The 27,411-nt window shown below is 41.8% G+C and overlaps 1 protein-coding gene across 18 annotated transcripts in view; it reads left to right on the top strand.

Moving 5' to 3' along the window:
* The window catches only part of LOC140477439 (uncharacterized), a 520,360-nt gene that overhangs the window by 15,712 nt on the left and 477,237 nt on the right, over positions 1 to 27,411 (top strand). For 17 of the 18 annotated variants that reach the window (XR_011960730.1, XR_011960729.1, XR_011960728.1 and 14 more), the window contains exons 2-3: positions 6,791 to 6,940; positions 12,112 to 12,243. Coding sequence is in view for 14 of the 18 variants with exons in the window: in XM_072571355.1 (XP_072427456.1) it covers positions 6,791 to 6,940; positions 12,112 to 12,243 (282 nt within the window). In the remaining 4 variants the exon portion in view is untranslated. The remainder of the gene's footprint in view (positions 1 to 6,790; positions 6,941 to 12,111; positions 12,244 to 27,411) is intronic. The other variant, XM_072571352.1, reaches the window with a different exon arrangement.

The following is a 27,411-nucleotide window of genomic DNA, read 5'->3' as shown; positions in this document are numbered from 1 at the left end:
AATTATTTACAATATGTATTAATAACTTGAATGAGGAAGGTAAATGTTTGTTGCAAAGTTGCAGATGATACAGAAATAGGTGGGAAAGCAAGTAGTGAGGATAATACAAAGAGTTCACTGAGCGATACAAGTTAAGCAAAACAGGCAAAAAGTTGACAGATGGTCTATAGTATGGGAAAACGTAAGTTTATACTTTAACAGGAAGTATAGAGAGCTGAATATTATTAAAAGAGAGAAAGACAACAGAAAACATGGGGAATTCTTGAGTTCTTATGCATGAATCATGAAAAGCTAGTACACGAGCTAAGCAGATAATGGGGATGGCACATGGAATGTTGGCCTTTATTTCAAAGGCACTAGAGTCTAATAATAGGAAGATCTTGTTTGAACTAGACAATGCAGTTGTCAATCCACAGCTTGACTCTGGTGAACAGTTTTGGGTCTTTTATCCAAAAGATTTCTGGTATTAGAAGCAGTCCTACCAAGGTTCACTAGGTATATCCAAGATATGGAGCAAATTTCATATGAGGAGAGGTTGAATATGTTGGACCTGTACTCACTGGAGTTTAGAAGACTGAGAAACCCCCTTATTGAAACAAACCAAAATTTTTGTTAACTTGACAGGGGGATGTGGAGAAGTTGGTTTCCCTTGTGGGAGAGTCTAGGAGCAGAGGGCCTAATCGCAGAATAAGAGGTCATGCATTTTAGACAGAGATGAGTTTTTTTTTCCAGAAGCTAGTGAAACTGTGAAATTGTTTAATGCAGAAGGCTGTCAAAATGTGATTGTTATGTATACTCGAGGCAAGGATTTCACCAGCTGCTATTGTGGGATGTAAATCTTTGTAGCCACAACATTAGCTTTGGTCTCTTATTTACTGGCCTATTGACATCAACGGCATGTGGAGTTGATAAAAGCATGGGGGAAAAAGTGCAGCAGGTCAGGCAGCATCTGAGGAGCAAGAGGGTCGATGTTTCGGGCATGAACCTTCTTCAGGACTGGGAAATAGGGCTGAGAGATAAATAGGGGGATGGTGAGTGGGGCTCGGGGAAAGGTAGGTGGGATGGTGTTCGGTGGGCAAAGGTAGGAGGTGATGGTGATAGGTTGGTGGGAGGTGTGGAGCAGATAGGTGGGAAGGAAGATGGTCAGGTAGGTCAGGTCAAGAGGCCGCATCTGAGTCATAGGGCTGAATCTGGGATGGGGGCGAAGGGACATTTGGAAACTGGTGCATTCAATGCTCATGCCATATAGTGTTTCGGCATCTGAGGCAGAAGAGGAGGTATTCCTCCTTCAGTTTGTGGGTGGCCTTGTAGGTGGTGGAGGACGCCCAGAATGGACATATCCTCAGGAGAGTGGGAGGGTCTTTTGAAGTGGATGACCACAGGAAGATGGTGTTGGCTGGTGCGTATGGACCAGCGATGTTCCCTGCACCATTCTGTGAGTTTTCGCTCGGTCTCTCCAATGTAGAGGAGACCACATGGAGAGCACCGGATGCAGTAAATGAGGTTGGAGGTTATACAAGTAAATCTCTGCCGATTTGGAGTGATCCTTTGGGGCCTTAGACTGAGGTGGTGGTGAGGTTTGAGTGCAAGTTAGGCACCTCTTATGGCGGCAGGGAAAAGTGTCAGGTGTAGAGAGGGGTTGGTGGGGAGTGTGGACCTAATGAGGGAGTCGCAGATGGAATAGTCCCTATGGAATGCAGATGGTGTGGGGAGGGAAATCTATTTCTGGTGGTGGGATCTGATTGTAGGTGGTGAAAGCTGGGGAGGATGATATACTGGATTTGGAGATTGTTCAGATGCAAAGTGAGGACCGGGGATTCTCCCCTTTTTGGGTTTGGGAAGGCACAGGGTTCGAGGGCAGAGGTGCAGGAAATGGAGGAGATGTGACTGAGGGCATTGTTGATCACAGGGAAGGGAATATTATGGTTCTTGGAGTAGGTGGACATCTGGAATGTCCTGGAGTGGAATCTCTCATCCAGAGAGCAGATACGGTGGAGGATTAGGAGTGGGGATCATGTTTTTAGGTGGAGAAGGGGTGGGGGCAGGTAGCGAAGGTAGTTGTGGGAGTTGGTGGGTTTGAAGTAGATGTCGGTGTTGAGTCGGTCGCTGGAGATAGAGCGGTCCAGGAAGAGGGGGAAGTGTCTGAAATGGACCAGGTGAATTTGAGGTAGGGGTAGAAGATGTTGATGTGGTAAATGAACTGCTTAAGCTCCTCATGAAGCATGGGGCAGCACTGATAAAGTATGTTCCTATCATCATCACATGACGACTGGCAAGTATAGGTTTGAATTTGTACCTTGTATGGAAACAAACTATTCTCAGGCTGTTGGTGCTAGAAAGGCTGCATTTATTGCCTGGCCGTAGGTGGAATTCACCTTTGTTCAAGCAATTGGTTTTCCAGCTGAGTGACTTCCTCGGCATTGTATAGTTTAGATCCAGCCGAGACCATTTATGCATGACAGTCTCCCATCCCTAGAGGAGATTTAGTGAATCAGTTTGCCAGTTTTTAGCTGACATATTATGTGATAATTAAATTCAGTTTTGCACTTTTCCATGGTAGGATTTGTACTCAAAATTTCTGAATTGCTATTCTAGTATTCACTACACTAATAAATCCAACGTATTGGTGGAAAACAGCAATAAAGAACATTTTGAGGTATATCACGAGCAACACAAAATCTTGCCACAATCTTGTTGATTACATGGTATTCAGGCGGTCCTCTATTTAAAAATGTTGACTTACAAACTCATACTTATGAACAAGGTCACTTATTAATTTCAAAGATGTAACATGTAAACACTTTTTTTGTACTTATGAATGGCAATCTTGTATTGTTTTGTGTTCCGATTTGAATGTAAATCAACTTACGAATGTATGCAACAACAGAACCATTTGTAACGTAGGGACAACCTGTATATCAAATGGTGTTTGAAGATGGAGAATATCAGCTTGCTTGTCTTGGGCAAAACTCAAATAGGATAGGGACCAAGACATGGATATTGTTTAAATTTGAGGTTTATGTTCTTTTTGAAGTTCAGACTTGAGACTCTACAATGATACACTTCCTGATATAAAATTGCATAAAGAATTATTTATTGTCAAATATCATATGTTACCTTATTTTCTTTTTCTCAGGGGGTGGTAAATGGGATCCAAGTCAATGAATTTGTTGATAGTTCTGTCATACTTCACATGCATGTTTCTGTTTGACTTGTCCTAGGAGAGATGTGTTGTCCCAGTCAAAGTGGTGTCCTTCTCTTCTGTATATAAGGATACTAGTGAGAAAAAGAACAGGAAATACCATCACCATAGGAAATGATGTCACCACCACAGGAAATGACATCACCAACCCAAGGAAACTCAAACATGTAAATAGAAAGTGGGCGACACCACCATTGCTTCATTTGGAAGCTCACTGAAGATGTTGCCAGGATGGTGGAAACAAACTTTCCAGTTCAGTGAGCAAACCTACATCCAGAAGAAAGTAACCATTAATTGTACCAAAGTCACTTTCTTAACCAATTGCAGAAGCAAGGCAAAATTGTAATTTTACTCCTTTCAAATTTCTCCTGCTGCCCCCTCCACCCCTATTCCCACACGCACACATTTAGAAACTGACAAGACACAAATAAGAATAAAGAATGAATAAAATAATGGAGAAATAAAGTTCTATATCAACAACCCAAGTCACAAAAACCAGAGGAGTTGCATTGATAATGTTTGGTTCTTTCATGATGCCATGTTGTCATCTGTGTAGTGAAGATCTATCTTTAATTCACTAGCTGATTCGTTGGTTGGATGTGGTGTCTTTCTTTTTTCCCTTTGGTTTTAGAATTTTTTCAGTCTCTGAATGCAGTTTTCCTGCTTTTCTGACCAAGAATTAGAGAGAGCAACTTCACATGTGGGACAGAGAGGAATGTACTGATAGAGCCAATTTCTGGAGGTTCCCTTACTTCTCTGTTTACATTTCTGGGTCTGTTAAATTGCAGTGTGACCAGTCAGAAAGTTGTTACTATTCGGATCCCTCCTAATCCCACAACAATGTTACCAATTTGTCTGGACTTGATGTCTCAAAATGTAACATTCATGCCACACAAATGCCAGGCCATTATCGTCATCAATAAGGATAATCTAACCACCTCTCCTTGACGTTCAGTAGTGTTACCATCACTGAAGTTTGCCCCACTCTGTCCTCATCTATGTTTTGGGGGCTATCATTGACCAGAAACTTGGCTGAACTCACTACGTAAATGCAATGATTACAAAAGCAGGTCAGAGTCTAGGAATACTATGGCAGGTAATTCACCTCTTGACTCTGAAAGCCTGCCCATCATTGACAAGGCAGCACAAATCAGGGGTGTGATGGAATACTCTCCACTTGCCTGGATGAGTGCAGCCCCAATGGCACTCAAGAAACTTGACACCATCCAGGACAAAGCAGCCTACTTGATTGGCAGTGCATCCACTCCTCCGCCAACGGCGGTCAGTAGTAGCTGTGGACAAACTACAAGATGCACTGCAGAAATTCACCAAAGATCCTCGGACAGTACCTTCCAAACCCGTGACCACTTCTATCAAGGACAAGGACAAAAGATATATGGGAAAACCACCACCTTCAAGTTCTCATCCAAATCACTCACCATCCTGATTTGGAAATATATCACCATTTCTTCACTGTAACTGAATCAAAATCCCTCCCTAATGGCATTGTGGGTCAGCCCACAGCAGGTGGACTACAGTTGTTCAAGAAGGCAGCTCATGACCACCTTCTCAAGGGCAACTAGGCACAGACAATAAATGATTGCCAGCCAGCATTGCTCACATCCCACAAATGAATAAATTAAAGAAAAACCTTTGTCTCATATGCATCATTTAGCTTCAGTATTTTTTCCAAGCTGCAAACAATTCCTCGTACATTCTTTCCTTTTAAAAACAGTGAACATTTTTCTCATTTTAGGTCCACAGTCCAAAAAAACGTAGTCTGCCATGAACTGGAGAAAATTCTTTTGTGCTTCCCTAGATAGACAATCTTGATGAAGGCTTTTGCCTGAAACGTCGATTCTCCGGCTTCTCGGATGCTTCCTGACCTGCTGTGCTTTTTCAGCACTGTACCTCAACTCTTATTTCCAGCATCTGTAGTCTTCACTTTCACCTAGACCAACTAGGTGAGATGCTCTACACTGTTCTTTGAAGGGAGACATAAAATAGTCTTGGTTGCTGTTGCAACCCTTGTCTTACTGTTATTTTTAGGAGACAACAGTTCAAAAATCTGCTTATCTGCACTTGATTTGATTTTGGAGCTTTCAAGTGATTGTGGATAGTATCAAGATTTTGTCTTGTGGTTCCATGATTTCTTGCTTCTTTTTGAGTGCTGAATGAGCTATTGGGTTGAAAGCTTTAAGTATGAACGTAATTAAATAGAGAGCCTCCTGAGCTTTGATATTCTTTAGTCTCCTGCAAAATGATACCTGTGCTTGCTCTGACAACAGCTCGTCGAAATGAATGAAATTCTTGGTGCTTTCTGACTCCACAAAGATCCTTTCCTTTGGAATGCTCTTGGCACCTAGTCTCTATTAATAAGCTTTATGCAAACAATTTCACAGTGAGTCACTAGTGCTTTCCAAAGGCATGTAAAATCTTTCATCATTCTTTCTTAAAGTCATTTTTAGAAATTTGAATATCATATTCACAGTGTTAGAAACAATTTGATTTGAATACAAATATTACAGAACTAGCTGATTGGCTGAAATCTTGTGTATTTGTTTATCGTCTATTCATGTTACTTTGCTAAATAAACTGACAGCAGACACGTAAAGAGGAAAGCTGTGTTCAAGATTTATCTTTTCCTCTTTGCACTTTGTACATTGAGCATTCTTCAATGCCTGCAAAATCTGAGAACAAACAAGTGGCTTGCTATGAATGCCATTGTATACATGTCTGCGTAAGGAAAATATGAGCTACTACTGTCCCATAAGTTTTTTTTTCTCTTTAGTGAACTTGTATTGGCACTTTACCACTTTTGTTATCTCCCTGTGCTTGAAGGAACAAATTCAATTTGAGTTGCCCTATATGACTATGTGTTGGAGCTTTATTGTATCATCCAGTTAGTGAAATTGATATACAAACTATATGATGGTAAGTTGGTTGCCTGCCATAAAACAGTTAATTGTAAAATTGATTGAGCTGGAAATACAATGTTGCGTACTTTCTAAAAAACGGAACAGTAAGTCCATACTATTTAATTGTTAGTTGAACACATGGACACACTTTGTAGCTTCTGCTCTCAGCTACCAGATGGTGGTGTTGTGGCTGTGCTAAGACCTGGTGCTACCAGGGTGAAGTGTTTAATCTGCCTGACCTACCAGAGCTGCAGTGCTAATTTCCTGTACGTTTGATAAGTAGTTTGCCTATTGGACTATAATTATTTGATTTTCATTTGGTAAATTAAGTGGCTGTTATCCTTAAATGCTGGGCAAAATGGAATGGAAGAAGTGAATGTCATTCTCAAATTTATTAGATTAGCACACTGTAATATTTCGACAACAACACTGATATGAAAATATTCCCTAAAGTGGGCTGTATTTACATTGGTAGTGGCATACCGCACAGATAAGGGAAGATTTATATCATTTCACGTTTTAACTAATTTGGAGACTGATTTGATTTCAGACAATGTAAAAATGGCACACTGTGGCCTTCAAGATGAAAGAAGTGTGAAAGTTGAGCCCATGGATAGGATCAGGTGCAAATTCATCATCTTTGTTAAATTCTCATTTGGTTTTCTTTTAGATGAAGTTAAGGATTCTTCAGTCGTATGTAAACGATCTTAGTGATCAGAATAAAGTTTTGGTCCAAACTGTTGAAGATCTTGAGAGAGAAGCGAATGAAAAGATTGCAAGTCTCGATGCTAAACTTTGGAGAGCTGACCAGGCATCATATGTAAGATGGCATGTTTCCTTTTTGTTTGTTTGATTTTCAGTTTCAGCATAAATAATATATAAAGGTGAAGAATAGCGATCTTCAGAAGTAGCTTCTTGACTAAATTAGAGAAATATTTTATGATCGGGATATAATTGTGAGGCTTGGAGACTGTCTAATTAAATCAGTTATTTGAAATGGATAAGGATGAACTCTGAGGGAATTCTAAATAAAAACTGAAAGAACTGCAGATACTGTAATTCAGAGACAAAAATAGAACTTTCTGGAAAAGTTTTGCAGAATGTTCTGAGGAGGGGTTACTCAACACAAAACGTTAACTCTGATTTCTCTCCACAGATTCTGAACTTTTCCGGAAATTTCTATTTATGTCTATAAACTAGGAGGGCATAGGTGTAAAATGCATAAACAAGAGCTTAAGGTTAGGTTTGAATGGAATTTTTTTTATAAATGGTGTTTAGCTATTTAAAAAAGAAGGTGGAGAAAACTGGGAAATGCAGACAGGTTAGCCTAATGTTGATACTGGGGAAAATGCTAGAGTCCATTATAGAAGATCAAAATAGCAGAGCATTTAGGAATAAGTGGCAGGATCAGAATCAGCATGGATTTATAAGAGATAAATCATGCTTAACAAATCTTTTGGAATTTTGAGACAATGTAGCCAGTATAGTAGACAAGGGGGAGCCACTGGATATGGTTTATCTGGACTTCTAGAGGATTTTGTTAAGGTCCATGCAGGAAACAAAGTGTAGGAATAAACAAGTATTTTTCTGAGTAGCAAGTTAGTGGGGTACCATGAAGATCAGTGCTTGGACCTCTGCTATTTACAGCATTAATGATTTTAGGTGAATGAACTAAATGTAATATATTCAAGTTTGCAGACAATACAAAGCTGGGTGAGGGGAGGAACTGTGAGGAGAGTACAGAGTACAGAGAGTACAGATGATGATGATCAATTGGAAAAATTGGTGAGGTGCAACGAGACCTGAGTATCCTTTCACAACAGTCATTGAAAGTAAGCATGCAAGTTCAGCAGCTGGTGAAGAAACCAAATGGTATGTTGGACTTCACAGTGTGAGTAATTAAGTACAATAGCAGGGATATCTTGCTGCACCTGTTCAGGACTATGAGGTTCCCTGGCGTATTGTATGCAGTTATCTGAGGAGGGAAGTTTCACCAGTGGATGGAGTGCAACAAAAGTTTGCCAGACTGATTCCTGCTATAGTGAAATCACTGATTCAATAAGAATTGAATCAGTGAGGGATATGCTCACTGGAGTTTAGAAGAATGATGGGGATCTCATAGAAACCTGTAAAACTCAAGTGGGACCGTACGGGGTAAAGCAGGAAGGATGTTCTTGATGACGGGAGCCCAGAAGCAGTGATTACAGTATAAAGACGTGGAGTAGGCCATTTAGGACTGAGATGACGAGAAATTTATTCACCCAGAGCGGGTGATATTTCTCCACCAGAGAAAGCTTTTGAGGCAGTACCTTAAATGTTTTCAAGAAGGAGTTAGATCTAACTCTGGCGACTAAAGGGATTAAAGGGATATGGAGGAAGAGTGGGAACATTGTACTCAGTTGGATGATCAGTCATGATCAGAATGAAGGATCGAGCAAGCTCAAAGGGCTGAATGACCTATTCCTGCTTCTACTTGCTATGTTTTTATATTTTCATGGTGACTTATTAGTAACAAAGTAAGTAGAACAGTTCTGAAGAAGGGTCACTGGACCTGAAACATTAACTTTGATTTCTCTTCCCAGATGCTACCAGACCGGCAATTTCTGTTTTTGTAAGCAGAAAGTATGACTTGTTGAAGAATTTATTGGTCACTGGTATCTTGCAACTTGGTTAGATTATCTAGGAGATTAGATGAGCTACTTTCTATCTGAGTTATTAAATGTTCACTAAGAGCGTCTTGTGAAATGAGTTAATAGAATCTTGTAGAATCTTAAGTTTCAAAGAAGGAAACAATATAAAACACACAACAAAGCAATGCTAAACCTGTACGAGCCATTAGTTTTTAGTTAAATGTTCAACTTTAGTGAACACCTCAAGACAATGAAACCAATACCATAAAATAATAGGTTGAGTGACTTTAAATATAAGGAGAGACTGGAGAAACTGGGGTTCTGTTAATGTTTCCTGGTCTGATGAAAGAATATCCAATTAGTAGTGTTTACAACTTCTAAATACTTTTGAGGTACTTAAGGACCTAACTTTCAATCAATAATCAAATTCTGAGGTGTAGGGGGGAGTTGTGCATAGGGACCCTGTTGAATACCTGGACTAACAGACTCTGAAGGATTTGTGTGGCCAAGTGAAGATTTCGTTTGCCATTACGCTTTGCTATTTTTGAAAGTGGCCATTTCAGTCAGAGATTTTGGAAGATTCTACTGCAGTTAAGTAGTTACTTAAAAAATGTGAGACTATTAAAAACCTAGTCCAATCCTAAATAATTAAGAGCATGACCCCCAAGCTACTTTGCACATCCACAACTTCTGCTCTACTAGGGTGGCTTACCATTTTGTGCTTCTTATGAAACCTCTTCCCATCCTGACACACAATGCCTCACTTCTGAATCCTCCATTTCCCCCATCTTCCTCCTCCTCCATTCCCCTCCCCACCTCCACCAGCCAGAAATGTACCCCTCTTCCCGAGCCACTAGATCTGATCTTCTACCTTGACCTACCACCAGTACTGAACCCCTGTCTTGCCAGATCTGATATTTCCCACCCAGCTGTCCTACCGTAAATACTCCATCACTTACCTGGCCCCCTTGTCTCCTTGTGCTCTGGTATCTCTACCTTCTGGTTTCCTAACTTCACGCTTCTACTTTTTCTTTCACTGGAGTTGTCAAAGTGGTTGTTAGTGATGCTGGTCCCTTCTAATTAGTAATGTGTTAATGACAGGAGGGCATAAATTTAAATCATTGTCAAAGGAACAAAATGAGAAATTTGAGGATTTTTTATAACGTAGATTCTGAGTACATCAATTGCCTATTGAGAAATTTTGGTCTTTGCAGAATTTACAGATGGTTTACTCATGTAAGTAAATAAGTATTTGTATAAGAAACATATTTACAGGCAAATGATTTATTTATGATAAGATACTTTGAAAGAGAAAAGGAATTGGCAAATCAGCTTAAAGGTGAAATGACCTGCTCCTGTTTTTGCTGAGAGATGTTTCACTCTGCCCAGGGCATTTCAAGCAGCTAGCCACTTGAATGTGTACAGTAGTTTTGGCATGAACATCAAGATATTGAAAGTTCAGCCTCTTTAGTGTTGGTGTGGTGTACGGCATCCTGCTAAGTCTGGGTTGCAAGAAATTGAACAAGCTGAAGGATTAGGATGGTCCCGATGTCTGGAATGGAGTGAGAATCTAAGCAATGTCCAAGCTCGATTCGTAGAGTATGAATGTATGGGAGCACCTTCTTGTTTGTCATGGCCCCACAAAAATAAAAAAAAATCTTTTTTCATCTCGTTTTATTAAGTCATCTGATAATAGGAGCCACTTGGTTCCGATTAAAGTAATAAGTTTATCTGAGGAACCCAACCAGAAAGTCTTGCATTTATGTAGCACTTTTCATGATGCTTGGCTGTCTCAAAGTGTTTTATAATCATTGCAATACTTATTTAAATTGAGTCAGTTGTTAGTTTAGAAAATACAGTTTGAATGCCGCAAGATCCCAGAAACAACAATAAGATATTGCATTAATCTTTTTAAAAAGTGTTCCTGAGGAGTAAACAATACCCAAGTTATCTGAGTGATCTCTCCTGGTCAGCCTTAAAATCATGGATCCTTGGAACTATTCTGATTCAAATGAGAGGGCAGTCTTGGCCTTGGATTAAAGCCTGATCTGAAAGGCAATACCTTTTTAACATTGCAATACAATAATAATCTATGTTTTCATAGAGTTATACAGCACAAAAACATTTTCTCAGATTTTTGGGTGGAACATGAATCCACAATTCAGACTATCCCACTTAGAGTTATTGTTGTAGCTGCGGCAATGGCAGCATTGAGGAGCTATATCTTTGCTCACCATTTTAGACCTTAATGCATACTTCTGCTGGGTTGGAGGCATGGAAGTTTAATCCAATGTTCTTATAAGTGGTTACTTGTATAAAACTGGTGAAACATAATGGGCTGAAATGCTTTCTTTCATTTTATCCGACATTCATGGAACTGTTAAAGTACAGATATGAGACGGCCCAGGGAATTCCTTATGAATTCAACCTGTAAGCCTCTCTCATGGTTCGTCCTGGAGATTGTACTCTTTGGTGGTCAGGAATAAAAAAAACTCTTACAGACAGTTTAGTTTAATTTTAATCATCCCCTTCATTTACTAATAGCATCACTGTTACAACATAATACTGATAACTGTAAGTCAAGCTAACTGGATTCTATTAATCCAGGAGAGTAGAAATCACCCTTCTTTCAACAGCCCTGGCCAGCTACCCTGCCATATTATCAAAAACAGACTATTTTTATACACCGGTTTACAAAGGCATTACTGTCACAAACATAAATGTTAACGAACACACTGCATGTTCTGAACAAGACAGATAATAGCGAAGGACAATAATTTGGGAGAGAAGTTAATTTGATACAGAATTTTTGTTCCGAGGTCAGAATTAATCATTGTTTATTAATTTCACAAAAGAACAGCTGTTAGTGTTGTCACTTAGTGTCGTTTATACAGATTCGCTGATGTTAAGGCAAATGTTTTTAATTATTTTATTTTATCTTCCCTTGCCATACCATTTTTAGTGAACAGCAAATGTACTCTATAATTCAAAACTACATTTTAGCCTAAATGTTTAAGGACAGCATTTAAGGCTAAAAACTTTCTCAGAACTAAAAGAAAATATGTGGGTAATGTTTAGCTTGGATGACTAGAAAGTTAGAGTGTGGTACAAAATTATATTAGGAACTTTTGTTTCAGTCCCTATATTGACTGTTTATATAGGCATGTCGTCTTTTCTTGTCCCATTGTTGCAAGGTATATCATGGGCTTGTGCATCACCTCTCTCCCTTTAACGGAGATATGCTTGTGGTCTCTCACAATGCATGCTCATAGCTGTCACAGTTATGCATATAATTTCAGAACATGCTGGAGTTTCAACAACATAAAACAGAATACTAACTCCAGTATTTTATATTTTACAGGAACAGTGGTTGAGGTGCAAAGCTGCTAAGGAAGAAACTGATTATCTACGCAAACAAAACCTGGACATAAAAATTGACCTCAGTACCCTGATTGGTGCTATCCAGCAAGATGAAATAATGCAGAAATTTGATGTAGGTGATTTTTGCAATTATTAGCCTTGAGAACGTGATTAGAATCATAGACGTTTCCACATCAAAACAGATAATTTGACCCATTGAGGTGAATTTTAATATAAAATACAGGCAAACTTGGGAAGGGAGAGTGGGACACTAAGTTTGAACAACTGCTTTGTCTACTTCTAACCTGCCCTCTACTGACTTTAACTAACCCCAGGATTGAATGGGCAGCCAACTTACTGAAAGGAGTTACTTTAGAAGTTAAAATATCTGTAAAGCCTGTTGCCATATATGTTTTCAAATTCAACACTTATCCCTGACTTCTAAAGCACCCAGGTGGGGATTAGGATAATTTAATCGATTTTGGAGTTACGTTCCTCCAGGATCCAGGGGTCTGATTAAGAGGTTTCCATGATTGCGCTTTTTCTGTGACCTTGCTGATTTCACCAAGATGTCCCTCATTTCTGCATTCTTCCCCAGCCACAGGCCCAGATTTTCCCCTGCCCATACGCAGGCTCCAATCTTTCCCACAGCACAACAACATCGCAATTTGTTTTTCTTTCTTGGCCTCACCCTTCCGCTGCATTCCTCCAGCATGATTCCGTGTTAATTACCTTGCCCATGTCCAGTTTTCCCATACCATGCCTTTGCGATCAACAACCCATCGAATTAAACTGTGTTCCTTTTTAGGTAAAAACAATGACTGCAGTTGCTGGAAACCAGATTTCGGATTAGTGGTGCTGGAAGAGCACAGCAGTTCAGGCAGCATCCGAGGAGCAGCAAAATCGGGCAAAAGCCCTTCATCAGGAATAAAGGCAGAGAGCCTGAAGCATGGAGAGATAAGCTAGAGGAGGGTGGGGGTGGGGAGAGAGTAGCATGAAGTACAATAGGTGAGTGGGGGAGGGGATGAAGGTGATAGGTCAGGGAGGAGGGTGGAGTGGATAGGTGGAAAAGAAGATAGGCAGGTAGGACATGTCATGGGGACAGTGCTGAGCTGCAAGTTTGGAACTAGAGTGAGGTGGGGAAAGGGGAAATGAGGAAACTGTTGAAGTCCACATTGATGCCCTGGGGTTGAAGTGTTCCAAGGCGGAAGATGAGGCGTTCTTCCAGGCGTCTGGTGGTGAGGGAGCGGCGGTGAAGGAGTCCCAGGACCTCCATGTCCTCGGCACAGTGGGAGGGGGAGTTGAAATGTTGGGCCACAGGGCGGTGTGGTTGATTGGTGCGGGTGTCCCGGAGATGTTCCCTAAAGCGCTCTGCTAGGAAGAGTCCAGTTTCCCCAAAGTAGAGGAGAACCGCATCGGGAGCAACGGATGCAATAAATGATATTAGTGGAAGTGCAGGTAAAACTTTGGATGTGGAAGGCTTCTTTTAGGGCGTTGGATGGAGGTGAGGGAGGAGGTGTGGGTGCAGGTTTTGCAGTTCCTGCGGTGGCAGGGGAAAGTGCCAGGATGGGAGGGTGGCGTAGACCTGACCAGGTAGTCACGGAGGGAATGGTCTTTGCGGAAAGGGGTGGGGAGGGAAATATATCCCTGGTGGTGGGGTCTTTTTGGAGGTGGCGGAAATGTCGGCGGATGATTTGGTTTATGCGAAGATTGGTAGGGTGGAAGGTGAGCACCAGAAACGTTCTGTCAGGGGTGGGGTCTGAGGGCGGAGGTGCGGGATGTGGACGAGATGCGTTGGAGGGCATCTTTAACCACGTGGCAAGGGAAATTGCGGTCTCTAAAGAAGGAGGCCATCTGGTGTGTTCTGTGGTGGAACTGGTCCTCCTGGGAGCAGATACGGCGGAGGCGGAGGAATTGGGAATAAGGGATGGCATTTTTGCAAGAGGTAGGGTGGGAAGAGGTGTAATCCAGGTAACTGTGGGAGTCGGTGGGTTTGTAAAAAATCTCAGTGTCAAGTTGGTCGTCATTATTGGAGATGGAGTGATCCAGGAAGGGGAGGGAGATGTCAGAGATGGTTCAGGTAAATTTAAGATCAGGGTGGAATGTGTTGGTGAAGTTGATGAATTGCTCAACCTCCTCACGGGAGCACGAGGTGGCGCCAATGCAGTCATCAATGTAGCTGAGGAAGAGGTGGGGAGTGGTGCCGGTGTAATTACGGAAGATCAACTGTTCTACATAGCCAACAAAGAGACAGGCATAGCTGGGGCCCATACGTGTGCCCATGGCTACCCCTTTGGTCTGGAGGAAGTGGGAGAATTCGAAGGAGAAATTGTTAAGGGTGAGGACCAGTTCGGCCAAACTAATGAGCGTGTCGGTGGAAAGGTACTGTTGGGGACGTCGGGAGAGGAAAAAACGGAGGGCTTGCAGGCCCTGGTCATGGCGGATGGAGGTGTAGAGGGATTGGGTATCCATGGTGAAGATGAGGCGTTGGGGGCCGGGGAAACGGAAGTCTTCGAGGGGGTGGGTGGTGTCTCGAACGTATGTGGAGAGTTCCTGGACTAGGGGGGATAGGACAGTGTCGAGGTAAGTAGAGATGAGTTCAGTGGGGCAGGAGCATGCTGAGACAATGGGTCGGCCAGGGTGGTCAGGCTTGTGGATCTTGGGAAGGAGGTAGAACCGGGCAGTGCGGGGTTCCGGACTATGAGGTTGGAAGCTGTGGGTGGGAGATCTCCTGAGGTGATGAGGCTCTGTATGGTCTGGGAAATGATGGTTTGGTGATGGGGGGGTGGGGTCATGGTCGAGGGGGTGTTAGGTGGAGGTGTCCTCGAGTTGGCATTTGGCTTCAGCGGTGTAGAGGTCAGTGCGCCAGACTACCACTGCGCCCCCTTTATCTGCTGGCTTGATGGTGAGGTTGGGATTGGAGCAGAGGGATTGGAGGGCTGCGCGTTGTGAGGGTGAGTGGTTGGAGTGGGGGAGGGGGGGTAGACAGGTTGAGGCGGTTAATGTCCCAGCGGCAGTTGGAAATGAAGAGGTCGAGGGTGGGTAATAGGCCAGCGCGGGGTGTCCAGGTGGATGCAGTGTGTTGGAGGTGGGCGAAGGGGTCCTCGGAAGGTGGGCGGGAGTACTCATTGTGAAAATAAGCTCGGAGGCGGAGGCGGCGGAAGAAGTGTTCGACATCACGGTGTGTATTAAATTCATTGATGCGTGGACGGAGGGGGATGAAGGTGAGTCCTTTGTTGAGGACTGATCGTTCGTCTTCAGTGAGGGGAAGGTCTGGAGGGATGGTGAAAACTCGGCAGGGCTGGGAGCTGAGATCTGGTGTGGGTGTGGAGCCGGGAGTGGGGGTGGAGCCAGTAACTGGAGTGGGTGTGATGGTGGGGGGAATGGGGGTTGAGTCATGAGCAGGGATGGTGCTCCTCTCAGGGTTCTTGGGGCCGGGAATGGTGACAGTGGGATATGTGGGGGGCATGTCAGCAGAATGCAAGTGAGTGGCATTGGTGGGGCGGAAGTGGTGGCAAACATGGCAGTAGGGGTGGTGGAAGTCACTGAGCATGTGACATCAGTGATGATGTGAGGGGCAGAAGTGATGTCACGTGTGATGTATGAGGAATTGTGAGGGGTAGAAGCAGTTGTGGGAGTGGCCATGATGGGGGCGGAAGTGACATCATCAATCAGCGTGGGAGTGGTAGCTGCACCAGCCGCATGGCTAATGGTGTCCGAGCAGTTTCAGAGGCCGGGGGAATCTTCTGGAATGTTTGAGGAGCACTGGTTATGGAGGTGGGTAGATAAAAGTTTGTTGTACTTACAGTTTTTGATGTTTGAGATGGAGTTGAAATAGTGTTTGTTGAGAGTATGAATTCTCCTGAGGATGTAGTACAGAGTGGGTCCGTTGCAATTCTGAGAGAGTGTGGCCCTCAGCTGAGGCATGGCTGACTGTAGAGAGGTTAGGTGCTGGTGCATTGCTGCAAACGTGGAGCGGAGGATCTTAAAGGAGAAGTGTTGCTGGTGTTTTTGAATCTGTAGTCTGTACTGTCATTGGGGAGACTGGACGCCTCCTAGAGAGCGCTTTAGGGAACATCTCCGGGACACCCGTACCAATCAACCACACTGCCCTGTGGCCCAAAATTTCAACTCCCCCTCCAACTCTGCCAAGGACATGGAGGTCCTGGGCCTCCTTCACCGCCGCTCTCTCACCACCAGACGCCTGGAGGAAGAACGCCTCATCTTCCACCTCGGAACACTTCAACCCCAGGGCATCAATGTGGACTTCAACAGTTTCCTCATTTCCCCTTTCCCCACCTCACCCTAGTTCCAAACTTCCAGCTCAGAACTGTCCCCATGACTTGTCCTACCTGCCTATCTTCTTTTCCACCTATCCACTCCACCCTCCTCCCTGACCTATCACCTTCATCCCCTCCCCACTCACCTATTGTACTTCATGCTACTTTCTCCCCATCCCCCACCCTCCTCTAGCTTATCTCTCCATGCTTCAGGCTCTCTGCCTTTATCCCTGATGAAGGGCTTTTGCCCGAAACGTCAATTTTGCTGCTCCTCGGATACTGCCTGAACTGCTGTGCTCTTCCAGCACCACTAATCCAAAATCTTTTCCTTTTTAACCTACTGTTTCTGCTACCAATACATGACCAATTCATTGCTGACTCCAGCACATATTTGCGAGCTACTGTGGACCTACTGGTAGAGACTCATTGCTCAATTTGAGGTTCACTCTCATTTATTCTGGTCTTCAGACAGGAACTGAGCAGTGATTTACTAACATACTGTGATCTAAAGTTGTACAATATGTGAGGGAATCTTAAATCATGATTTTCTGACTCTATTCCTATGGGTTGGCTAAGTTTAAAAAAAAACTCCATTGTGTCTGTGTTCACATTACAACAATCCTCATTGTCCTTTCACTGTTTCTGTCTCTGCCATTTTAAAGTACAACGAACAGTACAGCACAGGAACAGAAATGGGCCCTTTGTCCCACCAAGACTGTGCTGAAACACGACTCCTTTCTAAACTAAAACCCTTTTGCCTTTATGCAGTCTATATCTCTGTGTTCCCTGCCTAATCATGTATCTGTCAAGATGCATCGTAAACATTGCTGTTGTATCTGCCTTCTCTACCTCTGGCAGTGCATTCTAGGGACTTATCACCCTCTTAATCAACAGGTCATTGAACCTTTTAATTCCATCATCTACCTTTGTGGGATTTGAACTCCTGTTACTGGAGCATTATATAAAAACTGAAAGAAACAAAAACAAAAGTTGCTGGAAAAGCTCAGCAGGTCTGGCAGTATCTGTGGGGCTGCACTCCACAGAAATTTCTGATTTTGTTCCTGGAACATTATGTGGGTCTCTGAATTAACAACAATACCAGTGCGTCGTCACCTCCCTGATGATGGGTAATCCCCTTTTTTTGCCTTTGAAAGATGCAGTGACGTCTGACTCGTTAAAATATTCTTTCCTCCAACAACGGTGAAAATATTTTTTTTCCTACTTTATTTCTTCGCATCTTGGTGATAATTTAAAACTGATCACCTTTTTATTATTGACTCTGTGGGAGAAAGGTCTTTTCTGATTTTAATTTTGTTCATGTTTTAAAAGCTCTAATAAGTATTCTGTTTGACCCAATGTATTTATTCTCAGAATGACAAGTATCTTAAAGAAGTTTCCTACCCCTTGCCCCTACTCTTGGTGTATATTTGCTATATGGAGCTCTATAAATTTCTATAATAGTTCCCAGATCTCCATACCTCACTCTGGGGTCTAATCAATATTTAAATGTAATTTTTAAAAATTCATTTCTGTGATGTGTCTGTTACTGGCTGGCGGGTATTTTTTGCCAGTCCCTAGTTGCCCTTGAGGTGGTGCTGAATTACCTTCTTGAACCACTGCAGGCCACTTGCTGTGGGTTGACCCACAATGCTATTAGGGAGGGAATTCCAGAATGTTAGCCCAGCAAAAGTTAAGGAACGGCGATATACTTCCGAGTCAGGATGGTGGGTAGCTTGGAGGGGAACTTGAAGATAGTGTTGTTCCTATGTATGTGCTGCCCATGTCCTTCAATGTGGAAGTGGTCATTGGTTTGGAAGCAATGAATAATTTATGCTTCTGTGGAGGTGGTAGGAAAATGAAATTAAGTCCAGAATTATATCAGCCTTGGACTGTTTGGCCAATGCTGCTTCATTTTTTTATGATCTTTATTTGATCGTTAAATTAATAAAATTTGAAATTGAAAGCTAATCTTGGAAACAGTGACTATCAATTGTTATAAAATCTATCTTGGTTCACTAATGCCGTCTGCCATCCTGACCTGGTGTATCCTACATGTGATTCTAGATGAAACAGTGGTTCACTGTTAACTGTCCTCTAGCAAGGCAATTAAAGATGGGAAACAAATGCTCGTCTTGCCAGCAATGCCCACATTCCATAAAAGAATTAAGAAAAAAAAACATTTGAATGCACCTTTATATATAATGATGAAGCAATTCTAATGAGCATTTTTACAGCTTTGTCTACATGTATTTTTACTTTGTAGAAATCATAAATTTAACTTACTCAATTTTTGTTGATCAATACCCTTCTTTTTAACATTTACAGTCCAGTACACTGAAGGCTGAAGGGGGTAAAAGTGGATGCAATTACAGAATTTAAATGACATTTGAACAAGCACATGGATAGGAAAGGTTTAGAGAGATATGGCTAAACACAGGCAAATAGGACTAGTTCAGTTTAGGGAGCTAGGTCAGCATGGTTGAACCTCTATGACTTATCTCTTTCTTTTAGTCTCAAACTGTCTAACATTAAATTTAGTGACATGAAATTGCATTTGATGCCTGTCCAGAATTGCTCTTACTGCCTGTTTCAATCCTCATCTCATCCTGCCTCAAATATTTATCACCTCCTTTGAAAGCTACAACGGTCTCTCCATAGACCATTCTGGCTCACCATTCCATATTCCTACACTTTCCATGGAATAACATTTTTCCCACTCTACAAAGAAAACAGGTGCAGTAGTAAGCCAATTGGCCCTTCAAGCCTGCACCACTGTAATATGATCATGGCTGATCATGCAACTTCAGTATCCCGTTTCGTCTTTCTCTTTGTTCCCCTTGACCCCTTTAGCCACAAAAACCCATGTTCAGCTCCTTCTTGAATGGAACAAATGAACTGACCCCAATAGCTTCCTGTGGGTAAGAATTCCACAGGTTCATAACTTTGAGTGGAGAAATTTTTCTTCAGTCCAGTATGGCCTACTCATTATTTTTAGAATGTGACCTCTAGTTCTGGACTTCCCAAACATTGGGAGCATTCTTCATGCATCTAGTCTGGCTAGCTCCATCAGAATTTTATACATCTTGCAAAATTCCCCCCTCATTCTTATAAATTCCAGTGAGTACAAGCCCAGTTGATCCAGTTTTTCCTTGTATACCATCCCAGCTATCAGTCTGGTGAATGTTTGTTGGACTCCCTCAATAGCAAGTATGTCCTTCCTTTGACCAGGAGATCAAAACTGCACATAATACTCAAGGTATGCCCGACCAAGGCCCTGTATAACATAGGAAAACAGGAGTGGACTTAGTCCTGATTCTTAAATGCGCCATTTCCAACCCTTCTCTGGTCTGAGGAATACCCACTTGTGCTTGCTTTTTGTTGCTTTTGAAAATTTTCTTCGTTTGATTTTTTTTACCACATGTGCACTGCCAATTATGTTCTCAAAGACTTTTTGTTTCCTCCATGTTATTCCCCTTAATTTTGTACCTCTCCATAATTCAACTCTAAGTGGCAGCCTTTCTGTCAATCAGCTGAAAGTGAATAGGTGCTAATGACTGTTAACAGGAAGCTGATTTAATAGTTACTGCTTAGATGCGAGTATTCAACTCTTTAAAAAATAAAGTTTTTGCTAGAATACAAAATGTGACAGTGCTGATTCAGGAATTTGATATAGGGGAATGTAGTGATTGGAAACAGGTTGATCTCGTTGAGTATGATGTCAACCTTGGGGTTGTTAACCTAAGTCAATCAGGAAAGCCCTGGCTGACCAATTGGGCAGCATATATACTAAAATTGGTATGATACAGAGAAGATTAGAATCTCCTCAGTTGAGAAACAGGAAAAAAACTATAACTAGGAGATTAGAATGCCCTCAAATGAGGACTGACTCTGAGCTGCTTGACCACAGCCAGTGTTACTGATATTTGTTTTAAAGAATTTATTTCTGAACTGACTGGTTATAGGCAGCAATACTGTTGTACTTGTGAAATTAAAGAAAATATAACCAGGAGATTAGAATCTCCTCAATTCAGACAACTGACTCCAAACTGGCTAGCCATAGCCAGTGTACTTTGCACCAATAAATAAAGCATGACTTGGTGACAGGATACTGATGTCTGTGTAGTTATTTCAGGGAGGAAATATTAAATTGCTTTTCCAATATTTTCTATGTTTTTTATGTGTTCAGTGCTTTAATTTGGTGAGCAGGTAGATCATAGAACCCCTGTAGCGTGAAAGTAGGCCATTCAGTCTATCAAATCCACAATAAACCCCTGAAAAACATCTCACCCATACCCAACCCCCACCCTATCCCTCTAATACTGCATTTCCCATGACTAATCCAAACCTGGATATCACTGGACAGTATGGGCAATTTCCCATGGCCAATCTACCTAACTTGCCCAACTTTGGTCTGTGGGAGGAAAACTGGAGCACCTGTGCAGACACAAGGAGAATGTGCAAATGGATGATTAGTGATTTTTTTTTAAAAAGACTTTTTTCCCGAAACACAAACAGTGGTTCCAGCAGTTACAAGGGAAACACATGACTTGTATGAAATATATATGTTAATCTATTTGGTATAATATTTGAATAATGTTTCTAAATTGGAAACCTAATTAGTTAAACTAAACACAGTAAAGATGGTGGGGAGGGATATTATGTTGATTGTTGTATTAATTAGAAGCTGAAGTATATTAGTATGATGGTCAAAAAGTGTGGTGCTGGAAAAGCACAGCTGGTCAGACAGCATCGAGGAGCAGGAGAGTCAACATTTCGAGCATAAGCTCGTCATCAGGAATTCCTGATGACGAGTTTATGCTTGAAACATCGACTCTCCTGCTCCTTGGATGTTGCCTGACCAGCTGTGCTTTTCCAGCACCACATGTTTGAATCTGATCTCCAGCATCTGCAGTCTTCACCTTCTGCTATATCATTATGATCCACAGCAACCATATTTGTATTAATGAGGGTAGTTGAGGGATTTTGCCTCTGAGTTGATGAACTTGAATCTAAATTTTGGACACTGCGATGCATCAGGGAGGGGAAAGTTACCTGGACACTGTTCCAGGAGTGTCACAATCCTTAAGTTAAATACTTTTAATTTGGTTTGTGGTTATAGACAGGAGGGTGAGTGAAGTAGGTATGGGGCTTCAGAAGTAGTAATGGAGGAACCTCTGCCCTTGTAATTTTCCAACAGATTTAAGATTCTTGCAACTTTGCACGAGAGCAGAGATTGTAGGGGGATGAATGAACTGACTGGGATTGTAGTGCAAGCGTCATTCACGTATCAAAAGTGAAAAAAAACCTGATGGAAGTTGAGAGAATACAACTTGCAGGATCGTGTTCTGTGCAGCTGAAAATGTGAGCTCCAAAGGATATCTTGCCAGCATAATGCTAGAGTTAAGGACATCTCCTTCGGGCCAGAGAGTAACTCAGAATCAAATGTAGTCCCTGTGACGATCAATGACAAAGGTAGAACTAAGAAAGAGATTTTGCTGAGGAGAATGAGCAGCCATGGGCGAATGTAAAAAAGTAGATTCATAAAGCTCATAACTTTTGGATCACTGCCTGAACCACAAGTAAGTTGCATAGAGTAAATAAGATGGAGAGTTGAATGCGTAGCTCCGAGATCTGCACGGAAGAAAGTACTAGCTGTTCTGTTGGACTTTCCTTTGAATGAGATTTTGGGTGAATTTTATAACTGATCTATAGACAGACAGGGTTTTAAATTAAGCAGGGGTTTGGGGAATGGAAATATACTGTCAGAAGGGTACATCATCCATGGATAATTAAGCAAGTTGAGGATGATGTCAAATTGAAAAAGATGTACACTACTGCAATAATTAGTGGTAACACTGAAGATGAGGAAAAAAAATTACAACAAAGTAAAGGAAGACTAAAAAGATAATGCAGATAGACTAAACCATGAAAATTCGTAACACCTACACAATCTAAAAATAAAGGTTAGCTAAAGTATGCGGAGTTGAAGGCAGGATGAAACCAGCCGTGATCATATTAAATGATGTCACAGGTGTGCGGGGCTAAAATGCTACTTTACACCTAGTTTTATTTCTCATGTTCCAAAATATCACTAGGTCTCATAGTGTGTAAAACTGGAGTATTAGTAATGGGGAACAAGAAAATGGTAGACAAATAATTTGTGTTTATGTTCATAGTAAAAGACACAAAAAGCATGCCTAGAATAATGGAGCACTGGCTAACTAATTGCTTGGAAGTGTAATGGAGATTCAATTGAGATATTCAAGAGGGCATTAGATAATTAGTTGAATTGAAACAAGGTGCAAGCAAATGGGGAAAAGAATTTGGCTAAGTCATGATCTCTGTGCAACCATGATGTGGTAGCTCTCTTCTGCATTGTCAATACTTCTCTGATTTCTGAATAGAAATTCCAACACCAATTAGATGACTAGGGTCTTCACTCTTTGAAGTTTCGCCAGTTTTTTCTTGCTTCATGGAAAATGCTTTCTAAAATTTTATTGGTAGCAGTTTTCATTTCTCTTCAAAATTTAATGGTTAACATTCACTAAATATTTAAATAAATTTAATATTCACATACTTCTCAGTGATTTTGTGTAGACCTTTAGTTTTATCTTGCAATGCTTTAAAGTTTTTTAGTTGGAGCCTCGACTTTTCTCAAATCCTTGTCCAGGTGCATAATGGGCTTTTAAAGATGGTGTAGGCATAAAGGATGCCAGTAAATTCCGCTGAAGAGCAAGTTGTTTTGGGAATGGCATTTGGTAAGATGGGCTAGAAACTTTCCATAAGGGCATGATAGGCAATTACATGAGGCAGGTTTGACAAGCTAGAGCAAGAAAAATTGCCAAGCCTTAAGGCAAGAAGCTCTCCAAAAACTAGGCACAACTTAGACTTAGTCAAAAAAAAAGTGAGATTCAAACACAATGCTAGAGAAACTCAGCAAGTCTGACAGTATTTGTGGAGAGAGTAACAGAGTTAATGTATTGAGTCTAGTATAATTTCAAAGTTTTTTTTAACAGGTCAGATGGAGGGATCCAGGAGGAAACATAGATACAGGAGTAGGCTATTTGTCCCTGCACCACTGTTCAATGTGATCATGGCTGATCATGCAATTTCAGTATCACATTCCCGCTTTCTCTCCATTCCTCTTGATCCCTTTAGCCATAAGGGCCACGTCCAGCTCCCTCTTGAATAAATCTAATGAACTGGCCTAACAGCTTCCTATGGGAGAGAATTTCACAGGTTCACAACTCTCTGAGTGAAGAAATTCTTCCTCATCTATGTCCTGAATGGCTAATCCCTTTATTCTTAGCTTGTGACCCCTCGTTCTGGACTTCCCCCAACATTGGAAACATTGTTCCTGCACCAAGTCTATCTGGTCCCAACTGGATTTTATTTGTTTCTATGAGATTGCTCCCCATCCCCCCATTCTTCTAAATTCCAGCGAGTATAAGTCCAGTCTTTCATTGAATATCAGTCCTACCATCCTGGGAATCAGTCTGGTGAACTTCTGCTGGGCTCCCTCAACAGCAAGAATATCCTTATTCAGATTAGGAGACCAAAACTGCACACTATGCTCAGGGTTTGGCCTCACAAGAGCCCTGTATAAGTGCAGCAAGACATCCTTACTCTGATATTCAAATCGTCTTGCAATGAAAGCCAGCATGTTTGGGACGGGGGAGTATTGCAGATGGCTGTAAGGTTCTGTGTGGCTTATCCAAATAAGTAGGCATGGAGGTGAAGCCAATAGAAGAAGAATTCAGTGTCATGTTAGACCATAAGCTATAGGAAGAGAATTGGACTATTTGGCCCATTCTGTCATGGCTGATGTGTTTCTCAACCCCATTCTCTAGCTTTGTAATCTTTGATTCCTTAAATTATCAAGAACATGTCTATCTCTGAATCATAAGATTTCAGTGCGCTGCCCCTTCGTCTCCTGTCCGCGTCATCTGATGAAAGGCAGTGCTCTGAAAGCTTGAGATTTCAAATAAACCTGTTGGATTATAACCTGGTGTCATGTAATGTCTGACCTTGTCTACCCCAGTCCAACACCTCCACATCTTAAATACACTCAGTAACATCTCTTCCACTGCTTTCTGCGGCAATGAGTTCTATCGAGTACAGACATAGAATCCTGAACTGCTCTTCATTTGATGAGCCAAATGTTGTACCCAAAATTCATTGAGAAGATGCCGCAAAGGTATGAAGCTATGTCCTTTGCTGAAAATAAACCATAAGGGCAAGGTCAGAGGGTATAGATTCTGGGTAGGACACAAAGAAGTTGTGGGTCTAAGAACTGCTTATTTTTTTGAGGTATTTTAGGTGTTGGAGCTGATTTCCTTGAATTCCAGGATCTGTAATTACTGTTTTATGAGCTGTTGCATTGGAACTTTGGAACTTTGAGGGAAAAAAAGATGAAAACAACAGAACTTTAAAAAAGCGGTAGGGAGACAAAGATAGAGACCACATGGTCAGTGATTTAAATGAGAAAGAAACTGATGGTGCTGTCTGACTCAGAAATGAATCTGCACAGCTACTGCCTTTGCTGTAGGAGTTCAAATATCTCTGGACATGTGAGTGCATCTGAGTAAAAATAACAAGCAGTGAAATTCACAGCTGGCCTTGGAGAACCTGTGTGGGAGAGCTCACAGCACATGAGCAGTTAAGTGCATAGTTTTTTAATGTAACCTCTATGTTCTTTTTTGTAAATCTACAATAGTGAGTAGAGTGGGTTCTTTTTTGATTATATGTTTTATTGAGATCTGTCTCTTGATTAAATTTAAAATATATAAAACATAGGTGCTAAGTTAGCCTGGAGCAGTGTTTATGCAGCAGTAAGACTGAGCTATTTTCTGAGTTTGTAGATTGCTAAGGTGCAAAGATGGCCTTTGGTAGAGTGATGTGCTCTTCCTGTTGGACGTAGGAGATTAGGGAGAGTTTCCATATGACTGATGATTATGTCTGCTGTGTGTTCGATTGTGAATCCTATTCGATTGTATAGATTAGTTAGCATAGCAGTTAGAGACAATGAGGAGTTTACAGGAGCTAGGCAGTGTGATGGATGGCAGCTATAGGAAAGTAGAAAAACCATAGATATAGTCCGGGAGATGGGTTATCTCCAGGAAAGGTAGGAAAGGGAGGCAGGTAGTGCAGAAGTCTACTTTGGTTATCACCATCTCAACCAAATATGTAGGGGGTGAAAATTGGAAAATGGTGGACTCTCAGGGGAAATAGTTTGAACAGCCAAGTTTCTGATATCGAGACTGGCTCTAATGTAACAAGGGGTATGTCAGGTTCCAAGCTATCTGTTGTGATAGGGGACTTTCTAGTCAGAGGCACAGACAGATGTTTCTGCAGCTAACAGTAAGAAATCAGAGTGGTATTTTGCCTCCCTGGTGCCAGGATCAAGGTTATCTCTGAGAGACTGCAGAATATTCTCAGAGGGGAGAGGGACCATCAGGAGGTCATTGTACATACTGGAACTAACGACATGAGAAGAGAAAAGGATGAGATTCTGATGGGAGAATATAGGAAGTTAGGCACAAATTTAAAAAGGAGGTCCTCTAGGGTAGTAATATTTGGATTACTCACAGTGCTACAAGCCTGTGAGGGTGGGAAAAGGAGGATGCAGCAGATGAATGTGTAGCTGAGGAATTGGTGCAGGGAGAAGTGTCAACATTTTTGGATCCTTGGAATCTCTTTTGGGGTAGAATTGTTCTGTATAAGAACGATGAATTGCACCTGAATTGGAAGGAGGCTAATATACTGACAGAGAGATTTGCTCGAGCTGCTCGCGAGGATTTAGACTAGTAAGGTGGGGGTGTTGTGGGGTGGGACCCAGGGAGACTGTGAGGAGAAAGATTAGACTGAAACTAGTACAGTTGGGAAAAGAAGCAAGTCAAACAGTTGGGGCAGGCAGGAACAAAGCAGAGAATGGGGTAGGTCTGATAAACTGCATTTATTTCAATGCAAGAGGCCTAACAGGGAAGGCTGAGGAACTTGGGGCATGGTTAGGAATATGGGACTGGGATATCACAACAATTGCAGAGACATGACTCAGGGATGGACAGCACTGGCAGCTAAATATTCCAGGATACAAATGCTATAGGAAGGATAGAAAGTGGGGCAAGAGAGGAGGGGGTTGGCATTTTTGATAAGGGATAACTTTACAGCTGTACTTAGGGAGGATACGCTTGGAAGTACATCCAGGGAAGTTATTTGAGTGGAACTGAGAAATAACAAAGGGATGGTCATCTTATTGGGAATGTAGTATAGCACCCTGCCCAATAGTCAGCAGGGAATCAAGAAACAAATTTGTAAGGAGATCCCGGTTATTGGTAAGAATAATCAGGTGGTTATGGTAGGAGTTTTTAACTTTCCAAACGTAGACTGGGACTACGAATGTGTTAAGGGTTTAGATAGAGAGTAATTTAAGTGTGTCCAAGAACATTTTTTGATTCAGTATGTGGATGTACCAGCCAGAGAAGGCCCAAAACTTGACCTACTCTTAGGAAATAAAGCAGGGCAAATGACTGAGGTGTCAGTGGGGGAGCACTTTGGGGCAAGCAACCGTAATTCTATTAGTTTTAAAATAGTGATGGAAAAGGACAGACCAGGTCTAAAAGTTAAAGCTCTAAACTGAGGAGTGTCAATTTTGACAGTATTGGGCAAGAACTTTCAAAAGTTGATTGGGGGTGGTTGTTTGCAGGTAAAGGGACAGCTGGAAAGTGGGAAGCCTTCAGAAATGAGATAATGAGAGTGCAGAGCCAATATGTTCCTGTTAGGATGAGAGGCAAGACTGATAGGTGTAGGGAATGCTGGATGACTAGAGAAATAAGGTTTAGGTCAAGAAAAAAGGAAGCATATGTCAGGTATAGATAGCAGAGATCAAGTTAATCCTTTGAAGATTAGAGTCATAGAGATGTACAGCATGGAAACAGACCCTTCGGTCCAACCTGTCCACGTCGACCAGATATCCCCACCCAATCTAGTCCCACCTGCTAACACTTGGCCCATATCCCTCC

This window comes from Chiloscyllium punctatum, chromosome 5 (genome assembly GCF_047496795.1).
Source record: "Chiloscyllium punctatum isolate Juve2018m chromosome 5, sChiPun1.3, whole genome shotgun sequence".
Taxonomy (NCBI): Eukaryota; Metazoa; Chordata; class Chondrichthyes; order Orectolobiformes; family Hemiscylliidae; genus Chiloscyllium; species Chiloscyllium punctatum.
This window is presented reverse-complemented; position numbering and strand designations above follow the sequence as displayed.